Source organism: Phycodurus eques, chromosome 10 (genome assembly GCF_024500275.1).
Source record: "Phycodurus eques isolate BA_2022a chromosome 10, UOR_Pequ_1.1, whole genome shotgun sequence".
Classification (NCBI taxonomy): Eukaryota; Metazoa; Chordata; class Actinopteri; order Syngnathiformes; family Syngnathidae; genus Phycodurus; species Phycodurus eques.
In genome coordinates, this window is record NC_084534.1 from 7,108,382 (window position 1) to 7,131,970 (window position 23,589).

The 23,589-nt window shown below is 40.1% G+C and overlaps 2 protein-coding genes across 8 annotated transcripts in view; one reads left to right on the plus strand and one right to left on the minus strand.

The window, feature by feature from the left end:
* The window catches only part of myh7ba (myosin, heavy chain 7B, cardiac muscle, beta a), a 28,905-nt gene extending 18,249 nt beyond the window's left edge, over positions 1-10,656 (plus strand). For all 6 annotated transcript variants that reach the window (XM_061687330.1, XM_061687331.1, XM_061687333.1 and 3 more), the window contains 14 exons: positions 773-891; positions 988-1,184; positions 1,403-1,586; positions 1,657-1,822; positions 1,904-2,028; positions 4,254-4,369; positions 5,222-5,414; positions 5,983-6,186; positions 7,250-7,375; positions 7,457-7,627; positions 8,689-8,793; positions 8,898-8,993; positions 10,300-10,434; positions 10,579-10,656. In XM_061687330.1, coding sequence (XP_061543314.1) covers positions 773-891; positions 988-1,184; positions 1,403-1,586; positions 1,657-1,822; positions 1,904-2,028; positions 4,254-4,369; positions 5,222-5,414; positions 5,983-6,186; positions 7,250-7,375; positions 7,457-7,627; positions 8,689-8,793; positions 8,898-8,993; positions 10,300-10,434; positions 10,579-10,590 — 1,949 coding nt within the window. In that variant the 3' untranslated portion in view covers positions 10,591-10,656. The remainder of the gene's footprint in view (positions 1-772; positions 892-987; positions 1,185-1,402; positions 1,587-1,656; positions 1,823-1,903; positions 2,029-4,253; positions 4,370-5,221; positions 5,415-5,982; positions 6,187-7,249; positions 7,376-7,456; positions 7,628-8,688; positions 8,794-8,897; positions 8,994-10,299; positions 10,435-10,578) is intronic.
* Positions 10,657-12,114: 1,458 nt separating this feature from the next.
* The window catches only part of trpc4apa (transient receptor potential cation channel, subfamily C, member 4 associated protein a), a 21,595-nt gene continuing 10,120 nt past the window's right edge, over positions 12,115-23,589 (minus strand). The window contains exons 13-19 of one of the 2 annotated variants that reach the window (XR_009769355.1): positions 21,503-21,593; positions 17,809-17,949; positions 17,608-17,719; positions 15,632-15,744; positions 15,349-15,555; positions 14,814-15,061; positions 12,910-12,997 (exon numbers count right to left, since the gene is read on the minus strand). Coding sequence is in view for 1 of the 2 variants with exons in the window: in XM_061688488.1 (XP_061544472.1) it covers positions 12,869-12,997; positions 15,349-15,555; positions 15,632-15,744; positions 17,608-17,719; positions 17,809-17,949; positions 21,503-21,593 (793 nt within the window). In the remaining variant the exon portion in view is untranslated. Of the gene's footprint in view, positions 12,998-14,813; positions 15,062-15,348; positions 15,556-15,631; positions 15,745-17,607; positions 17,720-17,808; positions 17,950-21,502; positions 21,594-23,589 lie in introns of both variants that reach the window. The other variant, XM_061688488.1, reaches the window with a different exon arrangement.

Below are 23,589 nucleotides of genomic sequence, written 5' to 3' on the forward strand. Positions count from 1 at the left end.
ATCCAAACTGTAAAAAGTAAAATCGTGAAATGCCTCATTCTGTGTGGAGTGAATCTATTTAATGTATTCGTTTCCCTTTTTGAATTGCACTAATTAAATAAATAAAGTTTTCCACAGTAAAAATAATTTATTGAGATGCCCCTCCATAATTTATGGAAGTAAATCCATGTCATCAGATTTTGAATCTGAATTACTAACACTGTTGTTTTTTTTGTTTACAACCGAAATATTCAGTGTACTTTTCAGCTTCACAAATTCAACATTCAGCTTCAAATTCAACATTCAGTGTCAAATATTCAGTGCATTCTTCAAGTTCAAGTTCAAACTATACAAAGAAGTGAAAAAAAAACCCAGAGCGCATTATTTGGGTTTGGTTGGCATGTGGTATTTTTTTACTGATAGGATTATGCGCTCTGACAAGAAGGAGGCATTAGATGGCAATGAACAGCCTTCATTGTGAACATTCAATGGGTACTTGTCTAGCAGAAGTCAATCAAAACAGTACTTAAATTGTGCTTGACAAGGTAATTAGAATGGCACTCAACAGACTGCAGACATCCACCAAAGCCTAATGCGCCACATTGTAATCGTGCTTATGCCTGTATTTAGTTAACATTCATTCAATATTCACCGAGACATTTACTCCCTCCTGCTAGCAAAGAAACTGTGATGAAAACGACTGTACTTCAGTGGGGGAAGGATGAATCATTTTATAATAATTTCAATTCAAAGACCCCATAGAAGTATAACTAATTTACCTTGACCTATGCAGCCGAGCTGGGCAGGAAGCTGGAAGAGCGTGAATCCATGGTCTCTCAGCTCCAGCGTGCCAAGACCTCTTTTAGCCAAAATGTTGAAGAGCTCAAGAAGCAGCTGGAGGAGGAGGCTAAGGTCAGTTCCTGATCACCGCAGTGTTTGTTTACTGCCGCCGTATCGCGTCACAGCTCCACCGTGACTCCTCTCAAACATCACGGCCGCTTTCCTCAGGCTAAGAACGCCTTGGCGCACGCCGTTCAGTCATCTCGCCATGACTGCGACCTCCTAAGAGAGCAGTACGACGAGGACCAGGAGGCCAAGGCTGAGATGCAGAGAGCATTGTCTAAGGCCAATGCTGAGGTGGCGCAGTGGAGGACCAAGTATGAAACTGACGCCATCCAGAGAACTGAAGAACTGGAAGAGGCCAAGTGAGTGACAAACTAGGAGCTTGGAAAATGTGGCCAAAAGGATTGTGGTATACTTACACATGAATTTCACAACTGAATCACTACTCTGTATTAAATTTAAAAAATATAATACGAATGAAAGGAATGGTTCCACCTGTGTCTAATGCGTATGGGAAGTATAACACACACTAGGCATGAAACGGCATCTAAGCACGCATGACAAACTTGTTTGCTGTCAGGAAGAAGCTGGTGACACGTCTGCAGGAGGCTGAGGAGGCAGTGGAGGCCTCCAATGCAAAGTGCTCCTCTCTGGAGAAAACCAAGCATCGACTCCAGACAGAGATTGAAGACCTGATCATTGACTTGGAGCGTTCCAACTCTGCCGCTGCCGCCCTGGACAAGAAGCAACGTAATTTTGACAAGGTACTGATTGAACAAACAGATATACCATTTCGTGCTGCATGTCTAAAATTATGCTTCATTCCTCGACCAGGTGCTGGCTGAGTGGAAACAGAAGTATGAAGAGTGCCAGACAGAGCTGGAAAGTTCTCAGAAAGAGTCCCGTAGCCTGAGCACGGAGCTTTTCAAACTGAAAAATTCCTACGAGGAGACCTTGGATCATCTCGAGACCATCAAGCGAGAGAACAAGAACCTGCAGGGTGAGCGAGCAACGTGTCAGTGAACCTTGAGTCATTCGTACACATCTGGAAGGTCATGTTTGCTTCTTTTCTCTCAATTAGAGGAGATTGCTGACCTGTCTGATCAAATCAGCCAGGGAGCAAAGACCATCCAAGAGCTGGAGAAGATCAAGAAGGGTCTGGACTTGGAGAAAAATGAGATTCAAGCAGCACTGGAAGAAGCGGAGGTAACTATGTGGCTCTGTTAACTGCCAAAATAAGTGCCAAAATGACTACAAGATTATATTACATATTGAAATTTAGACAGGTCGTCCATTGATAATGTGAATAGATTTATTTCCAATTGTTCATCCATCCATCCGTCCATCGATTTCCTATAGTGCTTGTCCTGTTATGGTCACTGATGAGCTGAAGTCTATCCCAGCTGACTTTGGACAAGACGCAAGGTACACCTTGAACTGGTGCACAGTCATGTTGGAAGAGGAAGGGGCCAGCTTCAAGTTGGGAGCATGTAATTGTTCAGAATATCTTGGTATGCTGAAGCATTTAGAGTTCCTTTCACTGGAACTAAGGGGCCAAGACACACCATAATCCCCCCTCCACCAAAACTTTACACTTGGCACAATGCAGTCAGACAAGTACTGTTCTGCTGGCAACCATCAAACCCAGACTCGTCCCTCAGATTGCCAGATGGAGAAGCGTTATTCTTCATGCCAGAAAGATCTGCACTGCTCTAGAGTTCAGTAGTGGCGTGCTTTACACCACTACATCTGACACTTTGCATTGCACTTGGTGATGTATGGTCCTCCTGTCCCTGCAGCTGAAAAACACCCCTACAGCATGATGCTGCCACCACCATGCTTCACTGTTGGGACTGTATTGGACAGGTGAGGAGCAGTGCCTGGTTTTCTCCATGCATAGCGCTTAGAATGAAGGCCAAAAAGTTCTATCTTGCATCTCTGGAGCTCAGCCACAGTGATCTTTGGGTTCTTCTTTACCTCTCTCACCAAGGCTCTTCTCCCCCGATTGCTCAGTTTGGCTGGACGGCCAGCTCAAGAAAGGGTTCAGGTTGCCCCAGTCATTTTCCATTTAAGGATTATAGAGGCCACTGTGCTCTTAGGACTAAGTGCAGCAGAATTTGTTTTGTAACCTTGGTCAGATCTGTGCCTTGCCACAATGCTGTCTCTGAGTTCTTCAGGCAGTTCCTTTGACCTCATGATTCTCATTTCCTCCGACATGCACTGTGAGCTGTAAGGTCTTATATAGACAGGTTTGTGGCTTTCCTAATCCAGTCTAATCAGTATAATCAAAGACAGCTGGACTCCAATGAAGGTGTAGAACCTTCTCAAGGATGATCAGAAGAAATGCACAGCACCCGAGTTAAATATGCATGTCACAGCAAAGGGTCTGAATACTTATGTGGCTGTGTGATATTTAAATGTTTCGTTTTTAATAAATCTGTGCGGCACGGTGGACGACTGGTTTGAGCGTCAGCCTCACAGCTCTGAGGACCCGGGTTCAAACCCCGGCCCCGCCTGTGTGGAGTTTGCATGTTCTCCCCGTGCCTGCGTGGGTTTTCTCCGGGCACTCCGGTTTCCTCCCACATCCCAAAAACATGCATGAATTGGAGACTCTAAATTGGTAATCGTAAGTGTGACTGTGAGTGTGAATGGTTGTTAGTTGGCTGGCGACCAGTTCAGGGTGTACCCCGCCTCCTGCCCGATGACAGCTGGGATAGGCTCCAGCACGCCCGCGACCCGAGTGAGGAGAAGCGGCTCAGAAAAAAGATGGATGGATGGATGGATAAATATGTCAACAATTCTTAGTTAGTAAGGGAAAAAAATGAACATAAATGATTTTAGCAAATGGCTGCACTATAACAAAGAGTGAAAAATGTAAGGGGGTCTGAATACTTTCCGAACCCAATGTATATTTAAATTTCAACATAACCCCTTCTTAACTTAAACATAAGCATATTCTACAATTTGATAGAAAATACACTTGAAAATCATTTTACAAAATAACCTAAGAAATAATGAAAACAAATGGCACATTGAAAGTACAAAATAACAATTTGTAGTCAGTCCCAATAATCGAATATGCTCAGGAATGAAAAATACACTAAATACAATGACTCCTGGGTGGAGTCCACCTTTAGCCTGCAGTCACCTGGGATCGGCTTCAGCTACCCGCGAACCTGAAAAGGATAAGCCGCCTCAAAGAACGGATGGATGGTTGAATTGACTTTGAGTTGAAATGTGAAGCATGGGTCCGTTACAATAACCGTTAGTTTGATATTATTTTGAGACGACAATACAGTTAAAATACAAATAGCAAGCTGCTATTTCTCGTTCGGTGTAAACCATTTATAGCTATTCGTTAGTTAGTTAGTTAGTTAGTTAGTTAGTAAGTACACCACCTACAGTGAACAGTGTGTGCGTTTGTGTCTCAGAGCGCGCTTGAGCATGAAGAAACCAAAACCTTGAGGATCCAACTGGAGCTTAACCAGATCAAGGCTGACATTGACAGGAAGTTGGCAGAAAAGGATGAAGAAATTGACAACCTCCGGTAAGTTTGACTCCATCCTGTCATTCTTATATCAACCACCCGAAAGGACATTTCACCATGATTTCAATCGTACTTCCGGGTGGGAAAGGTTCCACTGGCACCATTAGTAAACAAACCCTTCAATGTCATTTGACGAAGGCCGAGCGATTGAGAAAACCGCGTACCTCCGTAGTTTCAATGTGTGAAGCGTCTGTCGAAAAAAACCATATTACAAGAGGTAAGGTCCTTCTCAGGGAGACAGAACTCCCACTCTAATTTGCATTTCAACAGTTAATTTAAAAATAGATGTGATGGAAATTCAGGTTTCAGGCATCGTTGACATGATGTTGAGGGACTGGCTAATTAATTGACGTACCTGTTAATTGGATTATTGGCACAGATGTGCTCTTTTGACAGTAAAATGGAAGCGCACTGTAGTCTATTAGCCTGTTAGCCCTTGTTTTTGCTCAATTACCGGTACTCCCGGACAACCCAACCAAACATTTTATAAATACCTGTGAGAAAATGCCTTTTACAAAGCTGATGACGGAGGTTTGGTTTATAGTCTGTCCCTTTAGAGGTGGCTACACTGCCAGCAGTCTTGTTGATCTTCTCTGCACAACTATTTACGACATCTACGCTGGATTAATGTATTTTTGTTTTGTTTTGTTTTTTTGGTGAAAGCAGAAAAATACATAAACCTTTTGGGATGGAGATAGCGCAACACAACACAATAAGTATTTGTCATTGTTTCAGTACAGGTCAGTGATAGTCACTGACTTTTCTGCCACCTGGAAGTATCCTGGCACCTGATGTTTACAAATATTCTGAAATGGTCGATATGCTCCTCATCTTCTACCATCATCTTTTCAGCCGTAACCACCAGAGAGCGCTCGAGTCCATGCAAGCCACCTTGGATGCTGAGACCAGGTCTCGCGGCGAGGCAGTGCGCCTGAAGAAAAAGATGGAGGGAGACCTGAATGAGATGGAGGTGCAGCTGAACCATGCCAACAGGCAGGCCGCGGAGTCCCAGAAACTCTTGAGAACCCTGCAGATTCAGCTTAAGGTGATAATTGACACACATCGCCGAGCGTTATCTATTGTTCGTGCTTCAGAGAGGAGCACTAGAGTGTGACCCCAGGACAGAGGTTCCGGGCTCAAGTCACATGACTTGACTCGGGTCAGACTTAAGTTGCAAAATCTCCAGGATTCGGGACTTTCTTGGTAAAACTCGACTTAACTTTGACCTTGTATGCAAGACACTTGACTCAACTTAGACATAGCTGCGACAGTCAAGGCCTCCAGTACCAGATGTAGCGAGGCGGCCACTCGGCATTATGGATCCTCCACCATGCTTGAATGTTGGCAAGGTGTTCTTTTCCTTAAAGGCTTCATTGCGTCGTCTGTAAATAAACTGTTTGTACGCATTGCCAAAAAGCTCTATTTTTGTTTCATCTGTCTGTAAAATGTTATTTATCATTTGCTCTTTTGTATCAAACACAAGTTCACTCTAGAAAATGTTGTTTCACTCGATTCATTTTCTTCAGGAGATATGTCACATTTAGTACTTAAACTTAATGGAAGCCAATAATGGTGAGCAGGACAGTACGAGATGTACTTTGGCTTCTGCCCAGGATGTCCAACTGGAGCTGGATGACACCATCCACCACAACGAAGAGCTGAGGGAGCAGGTGGCCATGACGGAGCGGCGCAACAACTTGCTTGCTGCTGAGGTGGAGGAGCTCAGGGCTCTACTGGAGCAGAACGACCGGGCTCGCAAGCTGGCCGAGAATGAGCTGCTTGAAGCCAACGAGAGAGTCAGCCTGCTGCACTCGCAGGTAACAGCATGATCTTAAGCCTTGCGTACTCTTTGTCTCAAACTTGACCCATTTTGACATCTGACAGCAATGAAAATAGCCAAATGTCTTTCCTTCATCCTCAAATTATATGAGATTTCTTAAAGTGAAAAAAAAAAACACACACAAAAAAAAGTGAAAATATCATTCATTTGTACAGATGCTACAAAATGTGTGTACAATGAAGCTGTTTCCGGTCAAATTTGACCTGTGTCTACCGAAATGGATTTTAGATTTATCATTGAGTGTTGAGTAAAGGAAAATGCTGGTAATGGTGGGAATCTTAAAACTGTAAACCTGTACATGCCATAAATTTGCTCCTGTTGGTCTTTTCAGGGTCATTGGCGAATCTCCAAACAGTGAAAGAGTAAAACAACTTGGGAATGACCATACATAATAAACATCAAATTGTTTGACAGTAGATGTCAGAAAATATTTAACCACTAAAACAATTCAAACTGAAGAATTGAACATTTATAAATAATTTGCAATTTGAATATCAGAGTGACTACATGTCCTCGGACAATTACTTTTAAAAATAAATAGGCTTCATGGAGAAAAAGAAATTATTTATTTCTCAAATTCTAACAACATATTCAAAAGGCTGTAGAATTTATAACTGATTTCACAAAAAGATGATTTCATTTTGCCAGAACTTTGCATTGGATTTGCATTGAAAAACAAAGTGAGAGCAAAGCTAGTGTACTGGGATTTTTCGTTTTCACCATAAAAAGAAAAGCAAACGTTTGGTTGGAGATCATTTGAGCAAACGTTGGCTATGTTATTAGAAAGCGTAATTATGTCGATTTGTTTTGTGAAACTGCATTTAGCATTTCAAATATAATTTTAGGAAAAAGGTCTTTCTACATACTAGTGTAAAAGACAAATATTTTGATAATTACCAATGCTGTTACTATGGGGCAGCTGTGGCATACACCTTACATGTGGTGATGGTCTCATACATTGTTTAAGCACTTTATATATATATATATATTTATCTTATTTTTTGATTTTTTTTTTTAAACGGCGGCATCTTTTGCTCCAGAACACAGGGCTGATCAACCAAAAGAAGAAGCTGGAGAGTGACCTCTCTATGCTGTCGAATGAGGTGGACGACGCTGTGCAGGAGTGCCGCAATGCAGAAGAGAAGGCCAAGAAGGCTATCACGGATGTAAGCCATGCGCTGTGCGCAGGCCTCTAGAAATGCTGGACATGGAGCTCCTTTAACAGCGTACTGTATGGGTGTTTGTAGGCGGCCATGATGGCAGAGGAGCTCAAGAAGGAGCAAGACACCAGCGCCCATCTAGAGAGGATGAAGAAGAACATGGACCAGACCATCAAAGACTTACAGATGCGTCTGGACGAGGCTGAGCAGATCGCCCTCAAAGGCGGCAAGAAGCAGGTCCAGAAACTGGAGGCCAGGGTGAGTGTTTGCCTGGATTTCCGTGCTCCAGTGTGCTGCCAATTCCTTCCATTGTTCCATTTCAAAGTTGAACACAACGTACTTCCTGAAACGGGTTGATTTCCAAGTTCCAGGCTCAAACTGTTGCCGTCCTTAAAACCTTAATTAACTCCACAGTCAATGGTTTTAATGAACTTTTAACATTCTTGTCATACAACCAAAAAAGTAACCACAATGGTGCATAAACTTCTTCTTACCTCATGATTTGATTACATTATAATTTAGAGCTACGATTTATTGATTATTTCAAAAAAACTAATTATTATTACTGAGACTGCTTACTTATTTGTAAAACAGTATTTGAAATGACACACATTTCCATGATTAGAATAAATGACATATTTACTTCCTTTATGATTTAGTAACGTAACATTTGCCAACAACCTTTTCTCAGTATTACAAATATCCATCAGCAGCCTTTCAATTGAAATTGAAATGATTGGCAAAATTATAGCAGTGTTAGCAATTAAGCTTATAGTGTTGAATATTTGCATTGGGCTCGATCCTAGTCGTATCACACCCAGATTAATTCACACATCACTCGCATCAATAACAACGGGATCGTTCCATTTCACGCAGCCACGTTCGTGTGCAGAAAGCTGAGGCACTCGTTCCGTGAGGCGACGCGCGAGTTGCTCACCTTCCTCGCTCGAGTCGCAGCCACAGACGGACCAAATTCGAGATAAATGTCATCAGATGTTCTAGTTCCGTAGGTTCACGTTATGCATCACGTGATGCTGCTGATTGGACGTCAATATGTATTCAGTGTGCTAATGAGATGACATTCAACAACTGTAAGTTTCTTGGTGGAATAAAAAAAAATATATAATAATTTAAAAAAAAAAAGCACAACGCTCTTAGAGTGAATCCTTTCGATACTCCCTAAGCTGAAGTCACACAAGATTTGCATCATGATAGTTGGAACTCGGTTTTCATTTTTCTTTTTTTTTGTTCCTTTTGAGACATATTTTTCCATGACCTTTTGGAGGTTTCACCATAGCTGACACATTGTTTGTTAATAGGTGAAAGAACTTGAGAATGAACTGGATTTAGAGCAAAAGAAGAACCAGGAGCAACAGAAGACCGCACGCAAATATGAGAGAAGAGTCAAAGAGCTATGCTACCAGGTAAACATCTAGGTAGCACAATCAACACATCGGGCTGCTAGCCATCAATCATAGTGTATTCAGTATGTCTTTTGAATGGTTTTTGTTGTTGTTGTTTTGTGAAGGCTGAGGAGGACAAGAAGAGTCTTGTCCGCCTGCAGGATCTCATAGACAAACTGCAGATCAAAGTGAAGAGTTACAAGAGACTGGCTGAGGAAGCGGTGAGTCGATGACATGCTCGTTTACCAGTCACGAGGTGCTTAAATTCAGTTCAGTCACGTTTTATATGCCAAACCACTCACGTATGCTCCATCCCCGGAAAACTACGATTCCTGTCCAAGGTGCTTTCATATTTACGGTTATACAGTGTTATAAATTGCGCAGATTTGTTCTAAAACTGAGACTTATTCCCAGGCAGTTGGTAAGGTTCAATTATAACTGCCTCATAGGCCAACCAAAAAGCGACATCTGTCCGCCAGACCCATTAAGGCCTTGTGACTAGGCTGTTTGAATGACAAACTGGAGACAGGCGCCGTAATGAAATGACGTTAATTAGCCGTCAGTATGGACAATTTAGAGTCTCCGATAACCTAACGTACATGTTTTTGGAATGTGGAGGGAAGCAAGAGTACCAGGAGAGAAAATCACACACAAGCACGGATAGTACAGGCGAATTTCATGCAGGAAGACCGGAGCAGAGATTCTAACCCTGAACCTTAGAATTGTGAGGCAGACGTACTAACCACTACCTCACCGTGTGACCCACATTGCTTGTTAAAAGTCGATTCAGGGAAGCACTTATTGCAGAGTCGTCATTTTCTCATTAACAGTTAGTATGGAAAACTGTTGTTGTCTGGTTTGGTTGCATGTGTTAATAGTAAGCAGAGCAGTGATGCTCAACCGGTGGGTCTGGACCCAATAGTGGGTCACAGACAGGATATATAAAATCTGACTGCAGCGCACGGCAAATGTAGAAATTCAGTACAAAAAAAAACAACAAAAAAACTGAGAACCCCTGTCCAGTGAAATATTCCAATCGTATCCTAGGTTGGACTTCACTTTTAATTTGAAAATATTATTTTGACAGTTGTACTGTATGGGAGAAAAGTTATTACTTTGGGTAAGGGACATTCCTAAAAAGATGAGATCAGTGTCGAAGTGAGTGAAATTTTGTGGCCGTATTTTGTGCAATAATGACAGCTAGTTTTACTTTATTTTTGTACATGAAGTTGTCATGTTCATCCTCAGTTTCTTAATAAAGTGCTCTGACAGACATTGAACTGAACGTGTCAGCATGTGTTCTAATTAAAAACATGATATACATATGTTGCAAAGGCTATTCTTGAACAATTCACGTTCTTTGCTCCTGTAAAAGTGGGTCGCGACTTGGTGAAAATGCAAAAACCAGTGTGTAACCCAGGGTGACAACAGTAGGGAGTTGGACAAATAACTGTAACAGTGCTTTGAGGATGTAAATGTCATTTTCCAGATCTGTTCTTGAATGGTAGTCCTGTGTCTTGTATTCAGGAAGAGCAGGCCAACACCAACTTGTCCAAGTACAGGAAGCTGCAGCACGAGCTGGACGATGCAGAAGAGAGGGCCGACACGGCCGAAACCCAAGTCAACAAGCTCCGCGTCCGCACGCGCGACCAAGGTGGCAAGGTTGGTAGAGAAGTCCAGCTCAGTTTAAAACATGCCGCAGAACGTCGACTCATTTCTAGAAGTCATCTCAGATAAAGCTACACATTTCAATGTTATAGTAGTCATGACAGGTATGTGCAATAAACTCCATTTTTTCTGTTTCAGCTTCCTGAGTAATGATGAGGCTGCATGCAGACATCACACGGACAAGCAGCTGCAACAGCTCCATTAAACCGTGTGCTAGCAAGCAAATAAAGCCTTCATAAAAACTTGTCAGTGTGAATCTATATAGGAACGCCACAGTAACTGCCTAAAAAATAATTTATTCTTGTCTTTATTGGACAAACAAAGGAAGGAAATTAGTCAAAACCAAAATGGTTGTGACAGAAAATAGATGACTGTTCTTATTAGGATTACAGAAATCAACAAAATAATAGTATTTGATTTGTATACTATTAAATCACTATTTCACTGATGTTGAGATACAATTGTGTGATTAAGACCCACACTAGGCAAACACCTCAGTGATTTGTCAATGGAAGAAAGTCTGCATGAGTGCACGTGTGAGTCGGAGTGATTTGAGTCATTTTGCATGTGTCCTCATTGTGCTGGATATAACAACATAAACTGGAAAGTGTTAAACCAACTATATCCATAGTGGAAAACACAACGGTGCAACATTCACATGACAACCCAGTTTTGTTTTTTTTTTTTTTTTTTGCAGACACCCCTCCCCCTTCTAATAGTTATTCATTCATCTTAGAAGAGTCAACCACAAACATCCATTCACCATACGGAGCGATGACAATAAAAGAAATGCGAATCTCAAAGCTAGTGGTCAGAACGAAGTGGTTATCCTTACAATTTTACTGAACACTGAAAAAAAGTCCCTTGAATTTACTTAATTCAAATGTACATCAGTTGCACGATTAAAATGTGTTAAACATTTTCTATTATATTTGGGAAATTACATCAGTTTTCCACATTTTAATCATGTACATGATGAAGTGAAGTACTCTTTTCAGTCAACAATGCGTGGCTGACATCCAAAGCAAAGTAGCATGGGAATCAGTGAAATCATATGATCAGTAAGAGGACTCAAAGTACCCAGAAAACATCACTTCGTCTTACGGTTATCAGGAAGAGTCCAAGTAAAAGACCTCACTACAAAGCACAGAGGACAAACCAAATAAAAGTTAAGATACTGGCACCACCATATTTGAATTTTAAGACATGCTTAGTGACTGCAACAAGTAAAACGGGTTTTGAACATAATTATTATTTTTTTTTTTTAAACATCCCAAGGAATCAGGGGTCAACTGCAGAAACGTAATTTTACATTCCCGTGCTAGGAATCATGATCTGCTGGGAGGCAAATCGTCCACAATTGTTCTTTCTAAAAAGACATAACGAGGTAGCTCATTTTTGGACTTATCGCGTGCGTTTCATTGGAAACAGCGCAGCATCCTGTTGAGACCAAATAGCTGCACATTCAGACTGGACGCCAGGTCGGCACCCAAGTGCACCCCGCTTCTCTCTCTCTCCCAAATAATCAAGCTGCACCACGCAAAAGAGCAGTCAAACCGACAGACTGTCATTTCAGCTCGTGGTCAGTCAGAAAGAACTAGAACACGCAGCTCAGGTCGTGGTGGAGCCATGTTGGCCTCAACAAACAACTCAAATCAAAAAGGCTATCTGAACTCGAGTGCCTGCATAGTTTATTCTCTTCCCAAATCATCTCTCACAACCATACACATTCTGTTACAAAAAGAAAACATTTAATCAACAAAAAGGTGTTATATAAACAATAAAAACAATTGAATCTGTGCAATGTTTTATTCTAGTTAATCCAGAGCTAAAAAGCCATAGTTTTCAACACACACAAAAAAAACGAGTGTCCCCCGAATGAAGAGCCCCAGGCAAACTAAATGTGCTTGTCAGGCCAGAAAGCACCAATCAACAATTGGAAACAGAGGAAATAAAGATGATGTCCGCTGAGAAGACTTCCAATTCCCCACGAGGCCATGGAGGTGCACTTCGGGGACGGAGAGGTCGCGGGCGAGTGAATGCAGCAGTTTGATGCACATCTGGTAGCTTTGTGAAAAGTCTTTTTGTTTCAACACTTGTTGAATGGAACTTTTTTCATAACATTTTGTAAAGATTATATAAAAAGGCTCTATTTTGTTCCAACTAAAGCAAACAATCAACGCAGGCGAAATTTTCAAAGGTCCATACATTGTCATAGCGTGGGGTAGACACGGGGTGGGGCCTGCCTCCTTCATAGAGACAAGATGGCAGCCAGGCTCCAGCATCGATGCTAGGGCAGAGCAGACAGGTGGGGCAGCAGGCGCCTCGAAGGCTCAGCTCAGCGGAGTCCACAGCAACGTTACATGCGACCCGCGACCCCCGGCCCACTTTCCGAAGCACACCGCACTGTGCGCCCGCCTGCTCGTGGTCAATCTTCTCTGTCCAGATCCATAAAGGGCTCGTCGATGTAGCTGGCTATGGCGCAGAGGGAAGTCCCGTCTGAGCCGAGTAACACCGACACAGTCTCCTTCCAGTAGCTGAAGGGGACACACGAGCTCTGAGGAAACAAAATGCCAGTAGACAAATGTCACCCTGTTTCTTCCTGGCAGCCGCTTCATCAGGGTTGGAGTCGCTTGACAAGTTAACGCTTCTCATCATTAGGACAGTGCAACCTCCAAAGTCAAACAATCCATTCCAGGACACAGATTTGGAAACATTTCTTTGGAAATTGAAATGATCTAGCCCAGGGTCAGACCATTGCCAGCCGAAAATTCCACACTTTAATAAGAGTGTAACTATAAGCTCGCATTAGAATTAAACTAGCGATGCACCAAAACAGAAAACCGATAGTGGGGAGCCCCTGGCCAAAACCCAGAAAGAAATTAATCAAACTGAATTTGTAAGCAATTTCATAAAAAAAAAAAAAAAAATGCAACACAAGTACAAGTTTACAGTAATTAAAATGGTTTATATATATATATATATATATATATATATATATATATATATATATATATATATATATATATATATATATATATATATATATATATATATATATATATATATATATATATATATATATATATATATAAAATCAAGCCCGCCTATGATTAATTATAAAAGTATGGGAATCTTGAGTAAAATTGCATTTATGGCTATGACTGCAGAGATGGCGACCGATAGAAATTCATTTCCAGAACAATTTGTCCGAACTTCCATATTTTCTTTTTTTATATCTTGTCACGAACATTAACATGGGACAATTATTGCTGTATGTTACTGTATGTAGTAGGATAAAAAATATTTTTAAATCATGTCAGGAACATTAACGAGATAATTCATTGCTGCATGTTACTCTATGTAGTAGGATAAACAATTCAGCACACTGTTCAGTTTCACAACAATCATTACGCTATAATTGTAATCGTTAAAAAACATTATGGCTTCAATATTTGTTATTTTACTGTATTTATTGCATCAACCTTTTACTGCTAGACATTTGTGGCCAAATGTCTTCTCTTGCCTGCTCTTTTTATATTTCCTATATCCAATATTGCTGCTGAAATGATGCAAATTCCTCATTGTGGGACTAATTAAGGTTATCTTATACTTTAAATAGTTATATTAACGTACATTTTAAAATTTATAGGCCCATTTTCTCAAGTGACGTAGCAGCGGTCGTTTCCGGTCCCTGTGTCTATGTAGCTGTTTAGCATTATCGTATATTTAAGTGTTTTCCTCTTTACACAAACCATGATAAAACTGCATTACCATTCAAGTGTTTCATTACAAAATGTGTCTGTGATTAATCACCACATTCATTTTGAGAGCACTGATCATTTGGAGTGAAGTTATGATAGTGTGAACGATAATTTCATTTAATAATCAAACAGATTCAAGCTTTAATAGCGCCCCACCACACACAAATGGATAACTGCAGCCTATTTGTTATCATTAAAGTACATTTTGTGAGGTATTACAAAAAACCCTTTGAGTGTTGCGGTTTACAATTTCTAATGCCAAAATCCATTCAGCATACAAAATGCTTTTCGTTCATGTAATCATAATTTTTTATGAATAATTGATTCTAATACCAACATTCATGATAACACCAACAACTGTGATAATTTTGCTCATGATATGACTCAGTTTCATCTCTCGAACGCACTAATCTAAAATGAGAGTAAAATCAATGAACTCAATAAACAAAACAAAAAAAAGTCACCACGTCTATGAGCTACGATGCTATGTTTTGGGTTGCGTAAATAGTTGTGAAAACATGAAGCACTATTCCTGTGAAAGCCGCCACGATTGATATGTTTGGCCACGTGAAGGTGGCGGCAAAAATAAAAACACAACCTTGACTTCACCTTGTAAGCAAACAGTTGGCCCTCTATAAAGCAGCTGACAGGAACATTCATGTGGACTGGTGCTACGTTCCGTCTGGCAAGCGTTCAACATTCACGCTCCTTTTAGCTCAGCTTTGGTCTTCGCTAACTGCTGCGACCAACATCTGGCCCTCAAGACATGCCATGCTCCGTTCACCAACTCTGTCTGCCTTCAGGTCTCTGTACTGACCGCTGGACTTGCTTTATTAAAAATAGCAACCTAGTGTAAGCTTAAAGAGCAGAAAGAGAGTGAAAATAGTGTTCAAATACAACAATGCTAGACAGTATTTCTAAGACATTTTAACAGAAAGGTCACTGCTAAACTCACTAAAGGAGAGCTGAATATCTGCATGTGTCCGTGAGCACTGTAACATTTTGGAGGGTTTAACTGACTGCTTCATTGAAACAAATATTTTCACCTTAGCTGGCGGGCGACAACATTTATGTTCTTTTTATGTAGCGTATGGGTTTACGACAGTCAAGCCATGTTCAGGGATTGTTAGGTTGTTTGACTCACATTCTCGAGACAGGTGCTATCTTTGTCCTTGTTGAGGTAATGACACTGCCAGAAGCGCAGGAGGTTGCGGAAGTTGTTGAGCAGACAGCCGGGGTACTTCTCGGCGTATTCCTTCTCACGCAAGGCGTTAAGGTAGAAGGGCAATTTAGCCTTTCTGCGGGCCAACATTAGGATGACCAAACTGGTGTTCAGACAGCTCACATTTTCCTGAGGAAAGATGCAGCTGTGAGTGGCTCAAAATACTTGTTAAGAATGGTTCAGTGCTTTAAATTGCAAGTCGAACCTGCGTGAGTGTCTGTACGTTGATGATGTTGACTAGTCGGAAAAGGAATGCAAGTCTGTTCTCCATTCTGGCCATGTACGACAGCAGACAACACTCAGACAGCACCTCCACCACTATTGAGGACAAGTTAAGAAAAGTAGATTCAATAGTCCAGGTGATGACGACTGTATTCAGAGGATAATTAAAATGAACGTACAGATCAATTTGCACGCTAACTGATTAATTGACCGTTACAAATCCTGTCAATTGTGCGGAAATGATAGCACTATTGATTCATTCTGATTTGCACATACGCAATCCTGCCCTATGGTAGTCAATAGATTATAGCTATATAATCTATTGAATGATCTATAGTTTTCCCAAACATCAATAAAGGAACTGTGCTAAATTACCCACCCTAGGCTTAGGACATTACATTTCTTCAAATGTTGAAATAAACCATTTGAGCAAGACTCATACAGACATTTTATCTACATTTTTATAAATGTCACATCGATCAGCATCTGATAAGATTAGGAATGGACCAAATGTCAGAAAAATACAAATTACATTGTGTTCACATACAGGGGGTCAACAGTTTATGACTGAGTTCCATTACTATGTATATAATCCAAATTTAGTAGTAGTGTGGTGGACTGAGAGGGTGGTTGCCCAGGGAGACGGGAGCATCTCATGCCTGATGAGTTTCACCTATGGCTCTGTGTGAGAGCCCGCAGCTGCAGGTGATGAGGGAGGAAAACTTAGACAGCGGCTGAAATAAGTATTTAACGTCAACATTTTTCTCACGAAATATATTTCCAAAGGGGCTAGTGACCTGACATTTTTAACAGATGTTGGGAACAAGCCAAGTAATCCAAAGAAAGTAGAACAAATAAGATCAGAAATTAAGTTGTGCGTTATGTGAAATGACACAGGGAAAAAGTATTGAACACATGAAGAAAGGGAGGTGCAAAATGGGATGGAAAGCCAAGACAACACCTAAAAAAAATGTCAAAGCTCATTTAAAGTTTGCTGAACAACATTTGGACAAGCCAGCTAAATATGGGGAGAATTTAGTTTGGTCTGATGAGAGCAAAATTGAACTGTTTGGATGCCATAATGCACACCACATTTGGAGAAAAAAATGGCACTGCACATCACCCTAAAAACACCATACCAACAGTGAAGTTCGGAGGTGGGAACATGATGGTGTGGTGTTGCTTTTCAGCAAAAGGTACTGGTAAACTTCACATTATTGAAGGAAGGATGAATGGGCAAATCTACAGAGACATTCTTGACAAAAAGCTGTTGCCATCTACGAGGATGATGAAAGTGAACCGAGGTGGACATTTCAGCAGGATAATGATCCAAAACATACTGCCCAGGAAACTCTCAATTGGTTTCAAAGAAAAAAAATAATGCTGCTAGAATTGCCCAGCCAATCACCTGACTTGAATCCAAACGAACATCTATGGAAAGAACTAAAACTCAAGGTCCATAAAAGAAGTCCTCAGAACCTTCAAGATTTGAAGACCGCTTGTGTGGAGAAATGGGCCACAATCACAAAAGCAATGCATGCGACAAGTTTCTCCATACAGGAGGCATCTTGAACCTGTGATTGCAAACAAAGGTTTTTGTATTAAATAAATACCAGTTGGCGTGTTCAATACTTTCTTCCTGTGCCATTTCACAGTATTACACATCTTAATTTCTGAGCTTTCTTTGTATGGATGGAATACTTGGGTTGTTTCCAACATCTGGTGAAATGTTCATGTCAATAGGACCTTTGGAAATATATTTAGTGAGAAAAATGGTGACGTGTTACATATTTCAGCCGCTGTACGTCTATATTATGTACTGAATTTATATATTTAATATAATTGAATAAAATCCATATTTATTTATCAACAAGTGCATTGATCCTGTATAAGAAAACTACGGGGGTGATCAAAACTTTTGCACCTTCAAAGCATACATATTGTTTTATTATGATTTACCTTTAACATCCTCAGTTTGGCTCTGAAATCGGTCCAAGGACAGCACTATGCACCGCACCAACATGTTGGAGTCCACCAAAGAACTGTTGATCTGTGTCAGAAAAGTCTGGAACTGCAGAGGAGAAACACAACAGTCAACATTGATATGGTTCACGCAAAATATACAGGTAGTTGGGTAGGCTGTAAGACATACTAATGTACCTTCTCCGGCGTGTTGACATAATTGTTGAACCTTTTGAAGGCGTCAATGTTAAACTTCATGAGCTCTCCGAGCAGATCGAAATAGCTCTGCAAGACATCTCTGGAGGTGCAGCCACTGTCTATGATGCAGAACAGGATGTGCTGTCACAGGAAAGGAGAAGGGTTAGAAGTAGGGCTCAACAACGAATCGATTAAATTAGTAACAATCGATAAGCAACAAATTTCATTATCGATTTGTTGTGTCAAGCGATTACTACGTCAGTCACACGCTTATTACATCAGTCTGTGCAGTTGTTGTGCGTGTGCCTCGTATTGAAGTATGGTGTTCCTGCTGTGCGCATCTTGACCTATTAGGGGCAGTATGGTGCACGCATGCAGAAAAACAACTTCATCAAAAGGGCCTCAGACCAGAAGATGAAAGTCACAAATGACCTGCATGAAAACAAACTAATTTTTCACAGTAAAGGAAGAGTACATGCTTTTGAGTATTGTTATATTATCTGTATGCGTATGTTGCTACAGTGATTGTGTGTGAATATTTGTTATTTGGAGCTATACAAGTATCGCTACTTTGGTGCTAGCTCTGAGAACTTGTCAACAGGATTTTGTATTGAGGCTTGAGCATCAAGCTGGCAAAGTGGTTAAAAATGAATGTGTTGTACTGAAGTATACAATGTGTGTAATTCTTTTTATTGTGGGTTTACTTTTAGAGTCAACTTCAACTGGAGTGTCAAAACTAAGTTATAATAAGTAGGAGGGCTGCGTGACGTCACATGGTGGCCGTAAAATGATTGATAAAAAAATAAAAATAAATAAACAAATAACTAAATAAAATTAAAAAAAGATTAGTGTGTTCTAATGGCTGTACGTATTAAAGTATAACTGGGCATGAAAATATTTTTACATGAAGTCTGGTATTGAGCAGGTGAACCTCCTCAATACCACGTAGACTTGTCTGTGTAGACGGACAGTCATCCTGGTCACGGTAATCCGTTTGTTGTTTGTTGAAGACGTTTCACCTTTAATCCAAAAGGCTTCTTCTGTTCCAAATTTCCAGTGTGGAGTCCTTCTATTTATGCCTCGGTGGGTGTGTTCCCTAGGGTGGTCTACAATAGGGTGTTTTTGCTGCTCCCCAATATGTTTGGTGAAACGACTGTCGTGCGATATTCCAAAAAAATCACATTTGATTTTTAAAGAATTTATTACCAAATTATGGTGGAAAATAAGTATTTGGTCAATAACAAAAGTTCATCTCAATACTTCGTTATATACCCTTTGTTGGCAATGACAGAGGTCAAACATTTTCTATAGTTTTCACAAGGTTTGGCATTGTCTTACTGAAATAAGCAGGTGTCTTTTATACAAATAACCGATAAGAGTTGAAACAGGTTCCATTAATACAGATAACGAGTGGAGTACAGAGGAGCCTCTTCAATAAATTACAGATCTGTGAGAGCCAGAAATATTGCTTGTTTGTTGGTGACCAAATACTTATTTTCCACCATAATTTCCTCATAAATTCTTTAAAAATCAGACAATGCGATTTTCTGGATTTGTTTTCTCATTTTGTCTCTCATAGGTGAGGTATACCTATGATGAAAATTTCAGGCCTCATCTTTTTAAGTGGGAGAACTTGCACAATTGGTGGCTGACTCAATACTTTTTTGCCCCTGTGTGTGTGGATGTATATTTTACACACACATATATATCTATATATATATATATATAGATATATATGACTTTACACAGATTTTAATCAGCCTTATCAGTATTGGCCGATAATTAGCATTTTATGCTGACCGATCCGATCAATGACTAAGCAAAAGACATTTACTCCGAGTCGCCATCGTGCACAGTATATTTGAACCCAAAAGTTAGTTTATTTTTAACGTAGTTCTGTAAATATCCGACCGCTAATAAAGTTATTAAAAAAAAAAAAAAAAAACGTCGCCGGTGTGGAACAGACAACACGTTTGAGACAGACAACACGTAATGCTCAGACGACAAGACAAATTTGCTCTTTCACGATTGCCCTATGTTCGACTACTGCAATAAAATCTTGTATTCTGATACCACCGCATCCCATTTTTCCCCGATCACTGGGCTTCATCGTGTCAACGCAAACGCGACCGGATACACTCGTTACCATGGCGACGACAACAATAATGGATCGTGCGGTGTGTTTGTAAGCACGAAATAGAGAAGAACGTGTGTTGGTGGTCACCGGTGCTCAGGAGAGGACCTTCGTTTAAGGTTTGCTTCAGGTATCTTTTAATACGATATGGCTCGCAAGCAGGCAACAAAAACGTAATGTAGCCTAGCAAGCTAGTGGTACCACGAACGGTTGGACGTAAACATGCCGCCGTTCTGTCGAATCATGCTCGAAGGTTTCGGTGTGGGTGAAGTAATTTACTTAAAAATAAAGTATTTCAGTAAGTTAGCACCCATTATTTCTGTCATATAATGTTGGTTTAACCTGACTGACTAGAATACACAATCTGACTGGAGCAGGGATTTTCAACCTTTATGGAGCCAAGGAACAAATTTTACAATTGAAAAATCTCACGGCACACCAACAAACAAACGTCACAAAAAGTGGATACATGACTGTATTTACTTCCTGCCATCTAATAGAAGACCATTCATTTGTTCTGTCTGTCACTATGCCTCATTGGCATAAATAGATGAACAAAGATACATTATTGATTGTAAATATAATTTTTTTGAGCAATTAAGTACACAAGTATATACAGTAAATGAACAGGTCATTTAAATAGACACATTCCTCCATCTTATGATCGTTTTTTTAAACTCGCTGATCGGCCCCAAAAATCCTGATCGTGTAAAGCTATATATATATATATATATATATATATATATATATATATATATATATATATATATATATATATATATATATATATATATATATATATATATATATATATATATATATATATATTCAGCGGCAGAACGTTATTTAAGTCACAATTTTTCTCACTATACTTTCAAAGGTGCTACTAACAAGAACATTTCACCACATGTTGGGAACAACTTAAGTAATCCATACATACAAAGAAAGAACAAATAAACTCAGAAATTAAGTTATGTGTTAAAATGTGAAATGACAGGGGAAAAGTATTGAACATGAAGGGAGGTGCAAAAAGGGATGGAAAGCCAAGACACCTAAAATCTGTCATTCAAACAGCAATCCAGCCCTTTTTCATAACCATAAAGAAATTAATGATGGTTGTTCACTCAGTCATAAAAAAAAATAATAATATTTCACAAATTCTGCCAGTGTATGTAAATGTATGAGCACAACTGTACATATATACAGTCAACCACTAGGTGGCGGTGGCATCTTGGAATGAAAGTGTCCAGCTTTTTAATAACCACTAGATGGTGGCATACATTTATAAAATGTGAAAGTTTTTTCCATTTGCCACTATACCCATGTATAATGTGCACTATTGACTTTAGACATTTTTTTGGGGGGGGAAATGTGCATTATACACGAGAAATTACAGTACCTATGTTTTGAATTGAAACTTGCAGGCTTCAGTACCTTCAACAAGGTTAAGAAACAATGATCTAGAGAAACAATGATTTTGTAGGTAATAAATGGTTAAGCCTGGATGCAGGTCTGCACTCTAGCATATATCATTGCAGTCATCTTGACAAGTTTAAGTACCTCCAGTAGTCCTCTCTTGAGGAGAAACATTTGGTCTGCATAGGAGGTGGCTCCTCTCAGAAAACTTTCCACTGCCCTTGCCTGCCAGAACCTATAGCCCCAAAAAGTCAAAGATATTTTAATATTAAATACAGCGGCTGAAATAAGTATTTAACACTTCATTTTTCTCACTAAACATTTCCAAAGGTGCTATTGACATGAAAATTTCACCAGATGTTGGGAACAACCCAAGTAATCCAAACATACAAATAAAATAAAATAAACTCGGAAATGGAGTTGTGTGTAATAAAGTGAAATGACTCAGGGAAGAAGTATTGAACACATGAAGAAAGGGAGTTCCAAAAACACCTGGAAAGCCAACACCTAAAATCTATCAATAATCAAACACCATCCAGCCCCTTGTCAGTGCAAATTAATATCATCTGGTTCAGTACTAACTGATCGCCCACAAAAAGGTCTCATTGCAAAGGTCTCAGTCAAGACGGGTGAGAGCAAAGAGCTGTGTCAACACCATCGCAAACGAATGATTGCAAAACATAATGACATTGGGTACAGCTGCTGAATGTTCCAATGAGCACAGTTGGGGCCAGAATACCTAAGTGGAAAGCTAATCATAACACCATAAATTTGCCTCGATCAGGTACTCCTCGCAAGATTTCTGACAGAGGAGTGCAAAGAATAATCAAAACAGTTGTCCAAGAGCCAAGGACCAGCTGTGGAGGGCTTCAAAAAGACCTGGAATTAGTAGGTACTGTTGTCCCAAGGAAAACTGAGTAATGCACTCCGCCGCAATGACCTGCATGCACGCTCACCACGCAAGACCCCATTGCTGAAAAAGAAGGCATGACAAAGCTCGCTTCAAGTTTGCTGCAATACATTTGGACAAGCCAGTTAAATACTGGGAGAATATAGTCTGGTCTGATGAAAGCAAAATGGAACTGTTTGGATGCCATAATGCACACCACGTTTGGAGGAGAAATGGCACTGCACATCACCCTAAAAACACCATACCAACAGTGAAGTTCAGAGGTGGGAACATGATGGTGTGGGGCTGCTTTTCAGCAAATTGTACTGGTAAACTTCACATTATTGAGGAAGGATGAATGGGCAAATGTACTGAGACATTCTTGACAAAAATCTGCTGCCATCTACGAGGATGATGAAAATGACAAGGGTGGACATTTCAGCAGGATAATGATCCAAAACATACTGCCAAGGAAATTCTCAATTGGTTTCAAAGATGAAACAAAGCTACTAGAATGGCCCAGCCAATTACCTGACTTGAATCCAATCGAAAATCTATGGAAAGATCTGAAACTCAAGGTGTATAAAAGGAGCCCACAAGTAGTGTTCAAAGAGCAATGCATGCGACTCGTTTCTCCATACAGGAGGCTTCTTGGTCTCATTGCAAACAAAGGCTTTTGTACAAAGTATTAAATAAATACCAGTTGGTATGTTCAATACCTTTTCCCTGTGTCATTTCACATTATTACACACAACCTCATTTCTGAGCTCATTTGTTCTATTTTTTATATGTATGGTTTACTTGGGTTATTCCCAAAATCTGGTGAAATGTTCATGCCAATAGCTCCTTTGGAAATATATTTAGTGAGAAGTATTGGAAGGGCAATTCAATTCCTTTTGCTGTACACTGAAGGCATTTGGGTTTCAGATCAAAATATTTTAGACAAAAGTTCAGAATTCCAGTTTTATTTCATGGTATTTACATCTAGATGTGAAAAAGAACTCAGGACAGAGCCCCTTTTGTATGAACCCACCCACTTTTCAAGTGAGCAACAGTATTGGAACATGTGACTGATGGGTGTTGCCAGTTGCTCAGGTGTTGCTAATTTAGATTGATTGCTTAAAAATTAGATGGTGCTTGTTTTTGGCTTTGGGTTTCACCCATTTACTGTTACGCAAACGAAGACCAGAGAGCTGTCGCTGGGAGAAAAGCAAACCACTTTGAAGCTGAGAGAAGAGAGAAAATAGATCAGAGCTATTGCACAAACATAGCCAATACAACAGTTCGGAATGTCCTGAAAAAGAAAGAAACTACTGGTGTACTGAGCAACAGACATCGAACA